At 31.1% G+C, this 17,892-nt stretch overlaps 1 protein-coding gene across 8 annotated transcripts in view; it reads right to left on the reverse strand.

Moving 5' to 3' along the window:
- NBEA (neurobeachin) overlaps positions 1–17,892 on the reverse strand; it is a 660,252-nt gene that overhangs the window by 379,758 nt on the left and 262,602 nt on the right. For 7 of the 8 annotated variants that reach the window (XM_079137357.1, XM_079137359.1, XM_079137361.1 and 4 more), the window contains 2 exons: positions 16,972–17,126; positions 14,610–14,736 (listed from right to left, as the gene is read on the reverse strand). In XM_079137357.1, coding sequence (XP_078993483.1) covers positions 14,610–14,736; positions 16,972–17,126 — 282 coding nt within the window. The remainder of the gene's footprint in view (positions 1–14,609; positions 14,737–16,971; positions 17,127–17,892) is intronic. The other variant, XM_079137358.1, reaches the window with a different exon arrangement.

The raw sequence follows: 17,892 nt of genomic DNA on the forward strand, positions 1-17,892 counted from the left end.
ATGTCTAAGATGAAATTCTATAGCTTTAATGCCCAGATTAAAACAATACAACTTAAAATTTGTTACTTCATTTCTCTTCTCAGAAAAACAATGTAAAATTCCATTTTTGAAGACTATGACCATGGCATACATTAGAAAATTATCTGTCAGCACAAAAAACACAAAATCTAAAAGATTATTATTATGACTTTTAAAAAACACAATTATATAATGGCTTTTATCGATATTATTTTATCTACACAAATAATTAAATAACTTTATCTTGCACAATTAAAAAGGATTATGCCATGAAAAAAAAGGGAAGGGGACAGTCTCTGATTCATTATATGAAAGTAGCATCAAGCTAATTCCAAAACCAGACAAAAAACACATTAAGGAAAGAAAGCTACAGACCAATATCCTGGATGAACACAGACTTAAAAAGCCTTATCAAAATATGAGCAATCCACATTCAACATCACATTAAGAGGATTCTACACCATGATCAACTGGATCTCATCATGGGCATGCAAGGTTGGTTCAGTATATCCAAATCAACAAATGTAATTCAACACACAAGTAGAATTAAGGAAAAGAATCACAAGATCATTATAACAGATGCAGGAAAAAAAACCTTTCACAAAATTCAGCAACCATTCACATTAAAAACACTAAAGAAATAAGAGATAACAGGAACTGACTTCAATATTATAAATGCTACATATGACAAACCAAAAGTCAATACCACAGTAAACACAGCATTTCCTCTATAATTAGGAATGAGGCAAGGATGTCCACTCTTACCCATCATCACTAAAATAATTCTCAAAACTCTAGACAGAGCAGTCAAGCAAAATAAGAAAATTAAAGGAAAACAAATAGGAAAATAAGAAGTCAAACTATTGCTGTTTACCACTGACATGATCCTATACCTAGACAACCAAACAAACTATACCAGAAGACTGTTAGGGATGATAAATTCAGCAAAATAGCAGGAAACAGGTTCAAAATACAAAAAAATCAATAGTTTCTTATACTCCGATAATGAATCTGCTGAAAAAGAAATCAAGAAAACTACTCCATTCACAATTGCCTAAAAAAAAATTAAATGCTTGGGAATAAATCTAACAATGGAAATGAAAAACCACAAAAATGAAACTATATCAAACACTAAAGAAACTGAAGATGATCTTAGAAGATGAAAAGACCTCCCATGTAATTGGATAGGAATAATTAATAATATCAAAATGGCCATATTACCAAAGTATTATACAAATTCAATGCAATCCCCATCAAAATACCAAGGACATTCTTCACAGAACTAGCAAAAAATCCTAAAATTCATACAGAAGAATAAAAGATCTGGAAAATATAATACCCAGAAAAAAGTAATACCTAGAAAAAAGAGCAATGCTGGAGGCATCATAATACCTGATCTCAAATTATCCTACAAAGCTATAGTAACAACAATAACAACAACAACAAAAAGATGGTATTGATGTCAAAACAGACATGAAGACCAATGAAATAGAAGTCACAGAGAAAAACTCACATAAATAACAGTTCTCCAATGCTTGACAAAATTCCCAAATACATACACAGGAGAAAATGCAGCCTGTTATACAAATGGCTCAGGAAAAAGTGGATATAAATATGTATAAGAATATGTATGTAGAGATCCCTGTCTCACCCCTGCACAAAAGTCAACTCAAATTGGATCACAGAACTAGTTATTAGACCAGAACCCCTGCAATTGCTAGAAGAAAATATAGGGTCAATGCTCCAAGATAATGGCACAGGCATCAACTTCCTTAACAAGAATCTTGAAGCTCAAGAAATAAAAACAAGAATCAGTAACTGGGATGACATTGTATCAGCTTCTGCCCAGTAAAGGAAATACTAGCATGAAAGAGACAGCCTACAGAAGGGGAGAAAATCTTTGCCAGCTACTCTCCTAACAAGGGATTAATATCTGGAATATATAAAGAACTCAAAATACTTAAAACACACACACACACACACACACACACACCCCAATCGGCAAATGAGCAAAATAATTAAACACACATTTCTCCAAAGAAGAAATAAAAATGGTCAATGAGTATTTGAAAAAATGTTCGACATTCCTCCTAATAGAGAAATGCAAATCAAAACTGCACTGAGATTTCATCTCACTCCAGTTAGAATGGCAATTATTAAGAATATAAAATAAAACCAAATGCTAGTAAGGTAGTGAGTGGGGAAATAGGCACACTCAGACATTGTTGGTGGGATTGCAAATCAATATGACCACTTTGGAAAGAGATGGATATTCCTAAAAACAAAAAACAAGAACAGAACCACTATGACCCAGCTATCCCACTCGTCAATATTTAGCCAAAAGAACTAAAATCATCATACTATAGTGATGTACACATAACAATGTTTATAGCAGCACAATTCACAATAGAAAATTTATGGATCCAGCCCAGGTTCCTGTCAACAGAGAAACTGGTATATATACACAATGGAATTTTACTCAGTCACAAAGAATAAAATTATATCATTTGCTGGTAAATGAATGGAACTAGAGAACATGATGCTTAGTGAAATGAACCAGACTCAGAAAATCCAGGGTCAGATGTTTTCTCTCATATGCAGAAGCAAGAGAGAAATAAGGAATTTTTTAAAAGGATTCCAAGAAAGTAAAGGGGAGATCAAGGAAGTAGAGAAAGAAAATTGAGGGGGGAGGAAGCAGGGACAGTAAAGGGGAGGAATAAAATTACCAAATTATGCTATGCTCATGAATGAATATACCACAGAGAATTCCACATTTATGTATTTCTATGAAGTACTAATTTAAAACACGAATATATAAAAGGAAGGTCAGCAGAGGAGAGGAAGGGGAGTAGGCAGTGGGAGGAAAGAAAATAACTAGGGATTATGGAGTAAATACTATTACATGCTTATATGAATATGTCCAAATGAACCCCACTATTATGTATAGTTAAAAGGCGCTAATAAAAACACAATCATGTATTGAATTTTATGTGTTCAATTAATTTTAAGAAAATTATATGAATAAAAATATAATGAATATTCAAGAGAAAATGTTTGAAAATAATTATTATCAAATCTTACCAAATGTAAGATTTGGTCTCATGATATATCCAAGGTCATGGTGATTATAAGTATATGTATTAGTAGAAAGAGAACAATGAGAAATCTCCTGTTGTCATAATAAGGGTTTTTTTTTCAATGTTATATGTTTTGTAATTCTACAAAACCATAATAATTACACTTATATTTAGAATACTGCATTTTAAATTCTATTTTAATAAACTCCTTTACAATTGTGGTATTTCATAAAATTTTAATTTTAACTTACTTTTTATTTCAATTTTTGTATTATCCTATGCCTTTAGCATAAAGCCATAATAATAATAAACAATAATTTGAATTTCATAGTTAGGTTTACTCATTAATTTCTTAAATCATATAAAAGAATGGATAGTTATAATAATTAAGTGTAGACTGGAAATAATTAGGGAATGTGAAATAATGAACCTAAAGACAAAGCCCAGATATAAACTGAATGATTATATAAGCGAATTCCATGATAGATTTTTTCCTAATCAAATGCTCCTATGAGAAACTGCAGGCATAAGTAAATTAAATGCTTTGTTTAAGTAAACATAGATGAAAAGATAAAATTAGGAAGAGCATTACTGACAGAAAAACAATATAATGTTAAATTCTTAATCATCTACATATTATAATTAGTGATTGACTAGCATCGACCTTAATAATCTGGTTTAACTAAATTATATTTGTAATATAAGTAATTTAGGATGAGTAAATGCCATCCTAAATATACAACCTGTGACATAATGGTCCACTGAGAGTTTTTTAAACACTAAGTTTTTAGGGTTGTAGCTACTAAGAAAAACACAAAGCTAAAATAAAATGCCTGATTATTTTAAACCTGACATTTTTTCTTCATTTCTCCCCAAAGAGAATCACATGTATTTCTGAGTGCCCAATACACACATTAAGAAAGTAAATGAAAATATAGAAGATTAAAAAACTAAAGAAATAGAGCAAACTATGTTCCATGCATTTACAAATATATCAAAATGAACCCCACTATTATTGAAGCAGGACAGAGACCCCACCCAGAAGACCCTTACCATAATTAAGCAGAAACCCTCAACATATTTGTGACATGTAAGTTCCTCTTATCAGAGTTTTTTGCAAGGACATCAATTATCAGTAAAACCCTGCAGAAGGCATTGTGGTTTTTAATTTCCTTTTTGTTTATAAATGCCAGGGTTGAAGAAAAAAACTTGTGAAAATCCTTGTCTGTCTAGAGGATGGAATGAAACACGCATGTCATATGAACCTCCTAGCTCCCTCCCCTCCATTGGGTATAAATTTCAAAGAATTTCTATACTCGTTGTTCAGAGGAAGAATTCTTAGGTGTGAGCCACCTCTGAACCCCGACATGTGGTCAATAAATCTGCTTCCTGAAAATTCCTCAGGTGTCCAGTCCCACTTCATTATATATAACTGTAATATACTAATAAAAACACAAAAAAGAAACTAATGTTTAACAGAATTCTTTTAATAAGTAAGAAGTTTACTCCTTTATATGGTAAATGAAGTTCCAAACTACACTTTTCAAGTTTTAAGAATATGATACCTTTTAGGAATATGCTCAAAAGCTTTTTTGGAGTACGTTTTTGTGAACTCTTAATCACATATTTTGTAGACTGAAAATAAAATAATATGTAACAATTTCTTCTTTCTAGTTAGTCAAATAAATGACACAAAAATTTACTATAGTGAAATAAAAAAGCCAGGCTGAGAAAATAAGGATTTTAAAGAAGACTAAGAATAAACGTAGTGATATAAAGGAAATAAAATAAAAAAAATTTCCTACTAAATAAAATGTTATCAAAGAAAATTTAGTGTGATAGAAGTTGTGGTTCTGACTCCTTAGCATAGAGTCCTTTATTCCCTGGAAAGCCCTGAGGAGCACTATGGAGGGATGGCTCACAGATGAGTCCCTCTCCAGAAGGAAGCTGCTCCATCCAAGGCAAGGCCTCTTTATTAGGAGCAATCTCCATGCAAACTCTGAGCAATGAAGAGATAAAAAGATCCAGCTCCTTTGACTCAACTGAGGACATCATATCTCTGGAGGCCATTTCAAATTTCAGAGTTTTCCCATGGATTGCCCTGAGACTTATTTTAAAATTGCATGGCTTTTCCTTCAGACCAATCTCCTCTTACTGCTAGGTGGTGTTTTCAAGAACATTTTACAGTGCACCACCCATATAGAAAGTTGTATCTCAGAATCTATTTCCTGGGGTAGTGGTTATTGAGTGTGTTTTATACAGCATTTGCTTTACCTAATGTTTTTGAAAAAATAAGTTGAAAAATCATCAATTAACAATTTCGACTTTTAAAAAGAAAGAGGACTTCTACTTCTAACTTAAGATAAAGAAAGCTGAAGAGTTACTCCCACAATAATTACTAGAAAAAGCAAAATAATCTAAAGAATGACAACTCTGATATGACTCCTTAGAAAATTGAAGTTGCCAGGAGATCAGCTAGGAAAGATAGGAGCCTCCAAGGAGGTGGGATGCAAGAACTTGCTTATGTGGGGCAGAACACAGAAACCAGGAAACTAGGCACCATATGTGCTAGTAAGAAGATTTCAACTGAAATTTTAAATGCATTTCTGAAGTTGAAAGGTGGGCCAATATGAGAGAATAAAATGCTCAGAGTTGCAAACACACAGGAAGTATACAATAATTTCTAGGCTCTTCTTCACAAACCTCATGAGAACTCTCTAGAAAGACCAGAGGCAGTATACCAGAGGCAGTATGAGAGACTAAAAAACTTCCTTCCCTGATGCAGGCCAAGAGAGGGAAAAATAACTTCACCAAGGAAAAGCACACATTTCCTCTATGAAATAGAAGAAAAGTTTTATGAACTTACCCTGATATTTAGAGGGAGGGACATTTACTTGGAAGTGGGTAGAATCACTGAAAACACCATGACAAAGATTGAGTCTGAGCCAGGACAACAAAGAACTCCAGGACCTAACACCAAGCTTGCAAGTACCCAGTAACAGATAACAGCAGCATTCTGTTATAGAAGGATGATGAACCTCTCTGAAATACAGGTTCAAAAAAAAAAAAAAGAGTCTACCAATAAAGGAAGAGTAAGAATACTGACTAAAACTCTGACAAACTAGCACCTAAGAAAATGTAAAGGTAGAAGCTGGGTAAGGAGGTACATACCTGTAATCCCAGCAGCTATGGAAGCTGAGGCAGGAGGATCACAGGTTCAAAGCCAGCCTCAGCAACTTAGCAAGGTCCTTAAGCAACTTAATGAGACCGTCTCAAAATTCATAATAATTATAAAAAAAGGGCTGGGGATGTGGCTCAGTGGTTAAGTGCCCCTGGATTCAATCCCCAGTACTTAAAACAAACAAACAAAAGCCCTACAGATAAGGGAAGAGCAAGAATAGTGAATAAAACTCCAACAAATACCACCTAATTAAACATAAAGGTAGAGAAATATAAAACCCATTGTACACTGAAAGTAACCAAAACAATAAGAAAACATAAACCAAGCTCAACTCCAACTCCAGGTTAGAATGACTCAATCCCTAACCCTAAAGACTTATCACAACTAGAGACAGACCCATTTCAAACATGAATGCTGATTGTCAGTTACTACTATCTTATATACAACATCCAGTTTACAACCAAAAATTAAAATACATAAGGAAGCAAAACAACACTAACAACCAAAAAAAAAAAAAAAAAAGACAAACTGAGAGTCAGAAACATAAGTAAAGCATATAAGGGAACTATCACACAAAGAATTTAAAATAACCATGATTAACATGTTAAGAGTCAATGAGTATTTGAAAAGGTAAACAGCATACATAAACAGATGGGGAATATCAGGAAAAGTAAAAAATTATTAAAAAAAAGAAACAATGATAGCAATGAAAAATATAGTAAATGAGACAATATGCCTTCAATGGGCTTATCAATAGACTCAATAAAGCCAAGAAAAGAATCAGTGAATTTAAAGACAGGATAATATCTACACTTCCCCTGTTTATTGTAGCACTATTCATAATATCCAAGATATGGAATCAACTTTTAGTATCTATCAATGGATGAAAAAATAAATAAGACATGTAATATAAGCACAATGGACTACTATTCAGCCATAAGAAAACATAAAATTGTATCATGTACAATAACATGTACAGACCCTAGTCAATAGTATGGTAAGTGAAATAAGTCAGAAATACAAATACTGCAAAATCTCATATATAAGTGGAATATAAGAAAGCCAATCTTAATGGAGAGTAGAATGATGGTTACAGAGAGGTGAGGATATGGGGTAAAGGAATGGGAGAGGCTCATCAAGGGTAAAAAATTTATAGTTATAAAGAAAGAATAAATTTCAGTGTTCTACTGCACAGTAGGGTGATTTTAGTCAATAATAATGTATTGTATGTTTCAAAACAGAACAAAGAATTTTAAAAGTTCATCACAAAGAAATAATAAATGTAGGTATGTTTGTGGTGAAAGAAACACTATTATTCTGGTGTGTGCTGGTGTGTGTGCATGTATACACACACACACACACACACATACACACACATATATATACATAAATTTGTACTTCATAAATTTGTATAATTATTGTCAATTAAAAAAGAAAACTTAAAAAAATAAAGACAAAAATAATTATAAAATCACAGTTATGAAAAGCGCTGATAAAAGAGTACAGGGCCAAAAAAGTAAGAAAAATATTACATAGGTGAAACAGAAAGTTGATCAAAATTTTTTCTTCTTGGGTTTTGTTATGTTTATGGTATTAGTCAACTTTTAAAGATTTATAATTTGTTGTGATTTATTTTTTAAATCTCAATAAAACATTTGGCCCCCTCCATCCAGAATATACTGAAAGTTTTATACCTAAAAAAGAAAAAATACATATATTCGTTTATATATATATAGAGAGAGAAAAAGCGAATAAGAGAGAGAGCACACAGACATTCAAGAGCATTCAAGAGCTATGCAACAGCAACAAATAATCTAATATAAGTGTAACTGGAATTGTGGAAGTAGAAGTACAGTACACCAAACAATGATTGCACAAAGATACCCTAAGAATAATCCCTGGAATCTATAAATAGGGTATGTTACATGGCAAAAGGCACTATGCAAGTCAAATTAATATTATGGACATTAAAACAGGGAGATTATCTTGAATTATGTAGATTGGCTCAATCTAATCACATGAGCTCTAAAAAGCAGAAACTATGTATCAGAAGGGGATATCAGAGCAATCCTAAGTGTGAGAAGAATATGGCATATTGCCTCTGTTTCTGAATGTAAGGAGTCACATGCAAAGGACAGCTTCTGATTAACAGCAAAAAAAGAAACAGATCCTATAGGCATACAGAACTGACTTCTACTAATAAATTGAAGGAAACTAGAAGCAAATTTTCTTTTAGAGTCTCCCACATGGGATGTAGCACTGCTAACACCAGGACTGTGACCCAGTGTGAGCTGTGCCAGATTTTTAGCCTAAATATTGGTGACATAATTAATAAATCAGTTTTATTTTAAGTTGCTGAATTTTAGGCAATTTTTAAAGGTACAAATATAAAACTAACACAAAGATACAGAAGATATAGCAGAAGAAATATATGATGAGATAATGCATAAGAATTTTCCAAACATAATAAAGATTATGAAAGTACAGATGCAAGAATCCAGAAAACACCACATATAATTTAATAATCTAAATATGTCATAATAAACTACTGAATTCCAAATATAAAAGGAAAACATGAAAGAGTCAGAGAATATACATATTACATATAGAAGAACAAAGAGAAGAACAATGTTCTCCTTAGAAACCATACAAGCCAGAAGGTTTGGAATTAAATTGACTTCTAACACATTTCTTAAATATATAAGCCTTCATACAATGTTATGTCTGGTCAAAACTTTTGAAAATGAAGGGAAGATAAAGATATTTTCAGAAAAAAACAAAAAAGAGAGAGAAAAACCAGAGAGAATCCATGAACCTAGCTTGTACTATAAGTACATTAAAAGAAGTTCTTCAAGTACAAGGTATATGATACCTGTTAAAAACTTAAATTTATACAAGCAAGTGCTGGCAATGATAATTGAAAGTAAATGCATATATATATATATATATATATATATATATATAAATCCTGACCCCTGATATGAGTTCTGGCTATGTTACCTAGGCTGGCTCTGAATTTCTGGGCCCAAGTGATCCTCCTGCCTCAGTCTTCCTAGTAGATGCAACTATAGGCATCTGACACTGTGCCCATCTAAAATGAATTTATTTGAATAGTTTTACAAGACAATTGACTTTCCAGAGCAAAAATACTAGCAACATACTATTTCTTAATGAGACATAAACAAGTTAGATATATGATAACACTAACACAAAGAATACAACAGAGACGTTTTTGCTTTGCTTTGGTTTTTCTCAAGTTTTTCTAGTACTCAGTAGCATAATCAACTTATTATTAAGGACAGAAATCCAAATTATTTTATATGACTAGTTGATCATGTAATATATGAAGGAGTATAAGTGTTCAAATGGCTTAGTTTTATTTAAATCACTGTTTTAAATTTATGATATTAAATTATATCATTCTGATCTTTTACTGTATATGGAAAAACAATACTCTTTATAATTTTCAAGCTGTAAAAAAACTTAGGTAAGTATAAATTCTAATATCTCATTCAATTAAACTTTTCCAGCTCCTTATGGCTTTATATTAATAAAGAATTTTAATTTCTTTTCTTTCCTTCTTTAAACATCCACATTTTCATGTTTAAAGCAGATTTTTCATAGACCAATTAATGAATCCTATTTTTTAAAAAATCAATCTGGAAATGTCTATATTTTAATAGTGGTTTTAGACTATCTGCATTTAAAGAAATTACTGACGTAATTTGGTAGTCATTTTTTTTTAACAAAACTATTATTTCCATAGGTTCTTTTCTTCCCCTCTTAACCCTTCTGTTGAGTGAATGGATTACTTGTGTGTAATTCCATTTTCTCTCAATATTGGTTTATTACTTACCTATCTTTAATATTTCAAGAGGAATTTCTCCAAGGATTATAATATCTTCAGTTATCATAGGCAAATTTTAATATCGGTACACTGTTTTATGTGCAATATTAAATGTTTATAATAGTTTACACTTAATTCAGAGAATCATTAAAAACAATAATGAATAATTATAAAACAAAAAATAAAATAATAAAGTAATAAAAGACATAAAAATAAGTACAAGACCTTCACCTATTTTTATTCTAATGGTTGTCATTCTCTTTTTTTTTTTTTTTTTTTTTTTGCAGTGCTGGGGATCAAACTCAGGGCCCTGTGCTTGCAAGGCAAGCACTTTACCAACTGAGCTATCTCCCCAGCCCACAAGACCTTCACAATCAAAACTACAATAAGTTGCTGCAATTAAATATCTCAATGAATGATAAAAAATACTGATAAACTGGAAAACTCAATAGTACAATGTCAATTCTCCCCAAATTTAATGAATGGTTTGAAATAATTCTAATTTAAATTTTGGCAGTCTCTTTTTAGAAACTGATAAACCAATTCTAAAATTTATATGAAAATGCAATAACCTAGAAAAGTCATTTTGAAAAGAACAGAATGAGAGGATTTAACATTGTATGATTTTAAGACTTACTATAAAGCTACAGTAATGAAGACAGTGCAGTACTGTTGCAAGTACCGTACACAGGTAGTGGAACCATATTGGAGTCTAAGAAGTAGACCTATACATAGAAGGTCAATTGATTTTAAGCCAATGTGCCAAGGTAATCCAGTGGGCCTGAAACACTGATGTACATATGGATAAGAGCAAATATCAAATTTTATTTCACTATACACACAAAAACTAAATGAAAATAGATCATAAAAGCAAAACAACACAACTTATAGAAGAAAGCAGGAGAGTGTCTACAAGACTCTGGGATATGTAAAGATTTTAGGGACGTACAAAAGGCACATGTCATACAAAACTATTTGAGATAATGATTTTAGAAACTCTCTGTGAATACTTTTAAGGAAACGAAAATGTAAACCATAGACTGCAACAAAGAATGATGGACATCTCTCAGTGGGTATCTATGAAGAACATATTAATTTTACATAAGAAAAATAATTCTTTAAACAAAATAGCTGATCAAAGACCCATAAACACATGGGAAAAAATATTATGACCAATCATTAGAAAATCAAAACTAAAACCAAATGAGATAATTATTTTAAAAAGACCAAAACATCAAGTATTAAATAGAATGAGGAAAACAGATCTTTTAACACATTGCTGACAGGAATATACAATGATAAAACTACTTTTGCAAAAAAAGCTCATCAGTTTCCTATAAATTTAAGCATATACTAACTATTCAATCAGCAATTTTATTTTTGATTGTTTACCCAACAGGAATAAAAATATGTCCATGACAAGACTTATATACTCAAATGACCATAAAATTATTATGTATAACTGCTTCAAATAGTAAACATTTAGTGTCTGCCAATAGTTAAATAGATAAATAAATGGTAAGATAGTCATATAATGAACTAATACTCAGCACTGAAAAGAAATAAGAATCCTTATAAACAAAAAGATATGGGTGAATGGCAAAAATTATTGACCTAAGTCAATGACAAACAAAATAATTTTGCAATGTATGACTCCATTTACATGAACCCTGAAAATCAAATCAAAGTTGCAAACTTTAAAAAAAAAGTGTTTGCCTGGGGCAGGTATTGGGCTGAGTTACAAATGGAACATGTGGGAACTTTCTGGGGTAATAGAGATTTCTATATCTTGTGATGTGACTTTACGGGTACATAAACTGATCAAAACTCATTAAAATGTATACTGTGTTTCTTACTGAGTTTATACAACATAAACAAATGCTCTCAATAAAGTTGATGTGAAAACTAACTTGAGGAGAAGAACATACCAATACAAATTATTAAATTCCTGAGAACATGTCATGTAAGAAACATACAAGATGTTATGGTTTGGATGTGAGTTGTCCCCCAAAAGCTCACAGGTGAGAAAATGCAAGGAAGTTCAGAGGAGAAGTGATTGGATTGTAAGAGTCTTAACCTAATCAGTGAATGATGGGATTAACTGAGTGGTTAACTGGAGGCAGGTGGGGTGTGGCTGGAGGAAGTAGGTTAACTGGGGGTGTGGCTATAAGGTATATTTTTATTATCTGTAGAGTGGGGTCTCTCTCTCTGCTTTTTGATGATGTGAGTTGCTTCTCTCCACCACACTCTTCTGCCACGATGTTCAGCCTTACCTTGAGCCCTGAGGAATGGAGCCTGCCATCTATAGATTGAGGCCTCTGGAACCACATGCCCTAAAATAAACTTCCTCCCCTACAATTGTGCTGGTCAGATCCTTAAGTCACACCAGCGAAAAGCTGATTAAAATGTCAGATTTCCATATAGTAAACTAAAAATTATTATTGGGATAAGCTTAAAAAAAACAAAGATTTGAAGCAATATATAATATTCATAATTTGGAAATCAAAATATTGAAATAAATCTATAGATATAATAAAATCCTAGTTACAAAAAAAGTGAAGATTTCATTACTTATCAAAATACTAGCAAGTTGTTTTTAAAATGAACATTGACAAACTGATTCTAATACTTAAATGGAAATGTGAAACACCAAGCTTAGACTTTCTTGAGGAAAAAAGACAAGGTGGAAGACCTCATTTAAGCCCATGTTGTTCTTTATTAAACCTAAAGCTAATTATGGCAGCATAGCAGAAGGGTGAACAAATGAACAGATGCAACAGAACTGAATGTAAAACCATAATAAAGAATACATGGACAATGATTTATAATGAAAGTGACAAAGTGTAGGGCAAAGAAGAGTCTTTAAAATACAAAATGCTGATCATCTTCCTATCCCTATTACTCCTACCTTCCTATAGTCATAAAATTGATTCCCGATGGGTTATAATAAAGTAGCCAGAAGATAAAGTAGGGAAAATGTAGGCAAAGATGTCTTATATAATATAAAAAGTACTCACAAAAAATTGATAAATTGAATTTCATTAAAATTAACAACTTCTATTGATCAAAGTGGAGTATAAGTGATAATAAAAACCACAGAATGAGAGAAAATATATGTATGAAAAATAATCATTAAAGGGCTTGTGTCCAAATTATATAAAGAATTTTTCAAATAAAAAGACAATCCAATCATTACAAGGTGGCTAGACACTTCAACACACAATTATAAGAAGAAAGCCAAACCACCAATAAATATATTTTAAAAGTATCAATCAACTGCATTACTAATGAGGAAAATGCAAACTAAAAATATAAGAGAATGTCACTATGTTTACACAAAAATGGCTAAAATGAAAAAAGTGACAATTTTAATAAAGATATAAAGCAATCAGAATTCTCATATTCTACTGCTGAGTTAGTAAATTTGTATGATCACTTTGGAAAATCATTTGGCATTATCCAGTAACACTGAACATACACAAACATCATTAATCAGCAATTCCACTCTAAGTTATTTACCCAAACCATATGCATATTAACATGGTGTGTACCCACATAATAGTGCATCCATAATAATTACCAGCTGCAAAAATCTCAAAAACCAATCATCAATAAAATGAATTAAGAAATTGTTGTACATATACAAATAGGAATAAAAATGGAGTAAGACTGAACCAACTATTGCTATATGCAATACGAATGAATCTCATCTACATAATGTTGAAAAAAAACAGAAAGAAAGGAATAACTACAGTGCAATGACATTTACATAAAATTCAAAAAAGACAAAACTACCTTAGGAATAAAAATCTGAAGAGGAACAAGAACAGTGACTGGGAACTGAAGGTGGAAGTTTCTGGAGTTCTTGTAATAGGTTATTTCTCAATTTGGATGATGTGACATGAGTGTGCTCTTTCTTTCACAGAGTTATACTCTGTGTTATACTTCTAATGAAAACTTGAATTTATACACATGTGTACATGCACGTGTGTGAGTGTGTATACAATTTAACTCCACAAATGAGGGGCAGTCCATTCTAAGAATGATCTTTAATGACAACAAGTAAGATTGTTTTGTTATTTGAATTCCAATGATACATGTTATAAACAATCTGACAGAATTATTTTAATTATTATTATTTTAATTATTTTTAAAATGTATATTTAAAATTTTTATCACCACTCAAAACCACTCACTTTAATCATGTTACCATTTGCACATTTTTAACCTGTACTGTAAAATTATGTTACCCAACAGATTATAAAATCAAAATGTTTCTTAAAAAAGACAGTATCTGTTTACACTGAAATAACAGATTTTGTAAAACTAACCAAAAATATCAAAATGATATAATTATGAAATATAAAAATGCATAATTAACCTTAATTCCCAAGAATACTTACACATATATGTATTTATGGCCTGTCATTCACCTTTTTTTTTGTTTAAGGGAGAGAGAAATTAAGTAAAAACCAAATATACACACCTCATGTTTTCAGCTGAGTCTTCTGGCATTGGAGCAACAGTTTGTACAGCTGGAAGGTTTTTGCTGGTAGCACCATTCACAAAACTAGAAGAGGAGGAAGAGGAGGAGGACCCTGAATCCACGGCACCTGTTCCCAAAATAATAATTTTTAGTCTTAAATAAAAATTTATTTAATAAAATAATTTTAATAACATCATTACTATTGATTTTCAAATAATTACTCATGTAAATTCAAAACAGAATTTGACAACTGAAAACCATTTGACCATTAGTATACTAATAAATTCATTATAGTTCTAAATAACAGCTATTACATTAAATAAAATCCAGTTGATTTACTTATGTTAAGCTAAAAAAATCTACATATTACAAATGGGGTATAAATTAAAGACAACAACAAATGAAAAAGATTCTAGATAAATGAGGCTGATAAAACAATGCAAATTTAAATGTGAAAATTTTATCTATTTTCATTGCTACGTTAAAATATTTTTAGTTTTTACCATCTAAGACATAAATTACAATGGTCTGAAATACAAATTTGTGGCTCTGCAGAACTGAATGCTCACTTTGATAAATAATTTGCACCAGAAGGGCTATATTGAATATAATTGTGTACCTGATTTTGGAACAATGAGTTCTCCTCAATGATATGAAGATGCCATTTTAGAAGAGATTTTTCTATAATACCATATGAGTATATTTAATAGCAGTGGAGTTGAGGGACATCTAGTGTTCTTAAATATTATCATGTCTTCTACTAATTCCCACAAAACTGAGTTACTTCCTGGGATTTCTACTATAACATTTATAAAGCTCCTAGGTGTGGATATGTAAATTGGAAAATGTGCCTAGTTTAGATGTTGATTCACAGTTCATATGCAATAATAATTCTAAGGAAGAAGTTTATTGCTAATTTTATTTTTCATTTTGACATTATATACTTTATAATGTTACTTTTTACCATTATTTTCTAAATCTATTATTAATTCTTAAAAGAGACATTAAAAGAAAACATCATGACTTCTGATTAGATAAAATCAGAGGTGATATAATTTCTCATTTACCAAAGTCTTAAGAAAAATAAGGACTTTATTCAATGAAAATCCTGCATGTAAATTATTTTTCGATTACATTGGCATGTTTTTAAAATCTTAAAACTTTTGTAGTATATATTTTAGTAAAACAAAGTTTTATTCCTATTTCTAGAATACCAAATGAATATAAATAAGATTGTAATACTGAAAAGAAAGACTTTAATGTCTTCAGACAAATCAGATATAAACATTTATTTATAATATAGATAAATCAAAGCTATATTCTTTAACACAATGCCATTTACGTTTATTGGCTAATATATAAATGATATATGTTTAATATAGTACATTCTACTTACTACAACCCCATAAGTGTGTTGTTCATGATATGTCAGACTCAGGTGATATGATAAACAAGATAGATACAGAAAGCACAAAGAAGAGCTACGAAATTAATAAAAATGGGAAGAATCTAAGCAATGATAATAAATGGAAAAGTTCAAGGCTATACAGTTTGGAGAAGAGAAGACTACTATAGTCAGGGAAGAAAAGTCAGGGATCATCTTGCGTTGTTTAAATACCTAAAATGGAATCACAAAGATTTGGGTAAGGATTTATTTAGCTAATAAAAAACAGGAACATTTCTGGAAATTTACAAATAAAAAGATATTTTTAGGCAGGTTTTAAAATTTATAAAGATTTGGAATTTTTGGTTCCTACAATCACTAGGAAATTATTGGACAATGGATACAATTGTAATCTAAGTACATAAATTAGTTCAGTGTCAATCAAGGTTTCTTATTCACATGCACTTTTCATCATGTTGAGGCTCTTGCATATCATCAAGGTTCTTACGGGAGCACTGCCTTCCCTTAGGGGATTTAGCAAAGTATGTATTAGGATTCAATAAGTAAATGTCACCAAATCCATGGTTTTCACGCTAATATTTTTATCATACTTTGATATTCTTGATACAATTTACCAATTTTTACATCTAAAACTTCAGTTTTTTAATGATCTTTTGCTTTTGCTCCCCAAATACCTTTCAGTAATCTAATTTCACTCTGGAAGTAAAGAGCGCCATGTTTTGAGGAAACTCAAAACAAAAACCAATACTGCCTCCTAAAAATGACCACTAAAAATTGCATCCTAGAATCAGAAACAAGTTCTGAAAAGTTGCAACAGGACATATAACCTTCTTAAGATTAAGATAATCTTAAATGATCAGGGCATTTTTCATTTTTAAGATCAAATAAGAAAAAAATGAAGATATAGAAAACAGAAAGAAAAAGATGAGGTATCACAAAAATATATAAGGACAATACCTGTTGTATTAATCATACTTTTTGGTGTAGCTCCAGTAGCAGCAAAAATGTTAGAGGTGCTGCCTGTTGGCAGCCCACTTCCTGCAGTGGTGGCTCCCACAGTGGTTACAGCTAAACTACCTGGAGGTGGCTTCTTTACAGGCACCACAACACTCCTGCAAAGAAAGAAGTGATAAGAAATAACAAATATAAAGCTTAAGATGAATTATAATCCTGTATGTATGACAGATACATAATGTTGAGTTTTACCTCCCTCCCTCCCTCCCTCCCTCTCTCCCTTCCTTTTTCTATTTTCTCCCTTAACTCCCCCACCACATACTTTTGTCTCTCCCTCCTTTCTCTTCATCTTATTTTAATTTAGAATTTTTTAAACTCATGAGCTCAACTTCATCATTGAAAAGGATCTAGGTATAAAGGAAATACCGTAAAGTATATTGACCAGTGAAATTAACGTAGAATCTGGAGTTTCTGAACCTTTCTTAAAATGACAAGTGACTATAATCATGAGTCAGGGAATATTGGGGCATATTTATTCCAGTTGGCAAATTTTACATATGCATATGGAATTTTTGATAAAATATACATAAAATATTCATTTTAATCCATATTATATTCTAACTGTATATAATATTCATAAAATGTCAAAGCAAAGAAACATTTGACAGCTAATTTTTAAATTTTCCCCATAAGGAAACTAAAAATTAAGCCAAAAAAAGTAACACCTAAGGGCATAATTAGGTTATATTTTATTTTTCTGGACACAATTGAGTTATTTTTCATAGTAAGGTTATAATGAAAGAGAACTGAGATGATACAATAGATATTTGGGTAAAGATCTATTTAGCCTTTGAGCCTTGATTTTTTGAACACTGGACCAAGTTCAATATTTTCCTTTTTTTTAGCATTTTAAGTGAATTTCAT

Source organism: Sciurus vulgaris (genome assembly GCF_902686455.1).
Source record: "Sciurus vulgaris genome assembly, chromosome: 4".
Taxonomy (NCBI): domain Eukaryota; kingdom Metazoa; phylum Chordata; class Mammalia; order Rodentia; family Sciuridae; genus Sciurus; species Sciurus vulgaris.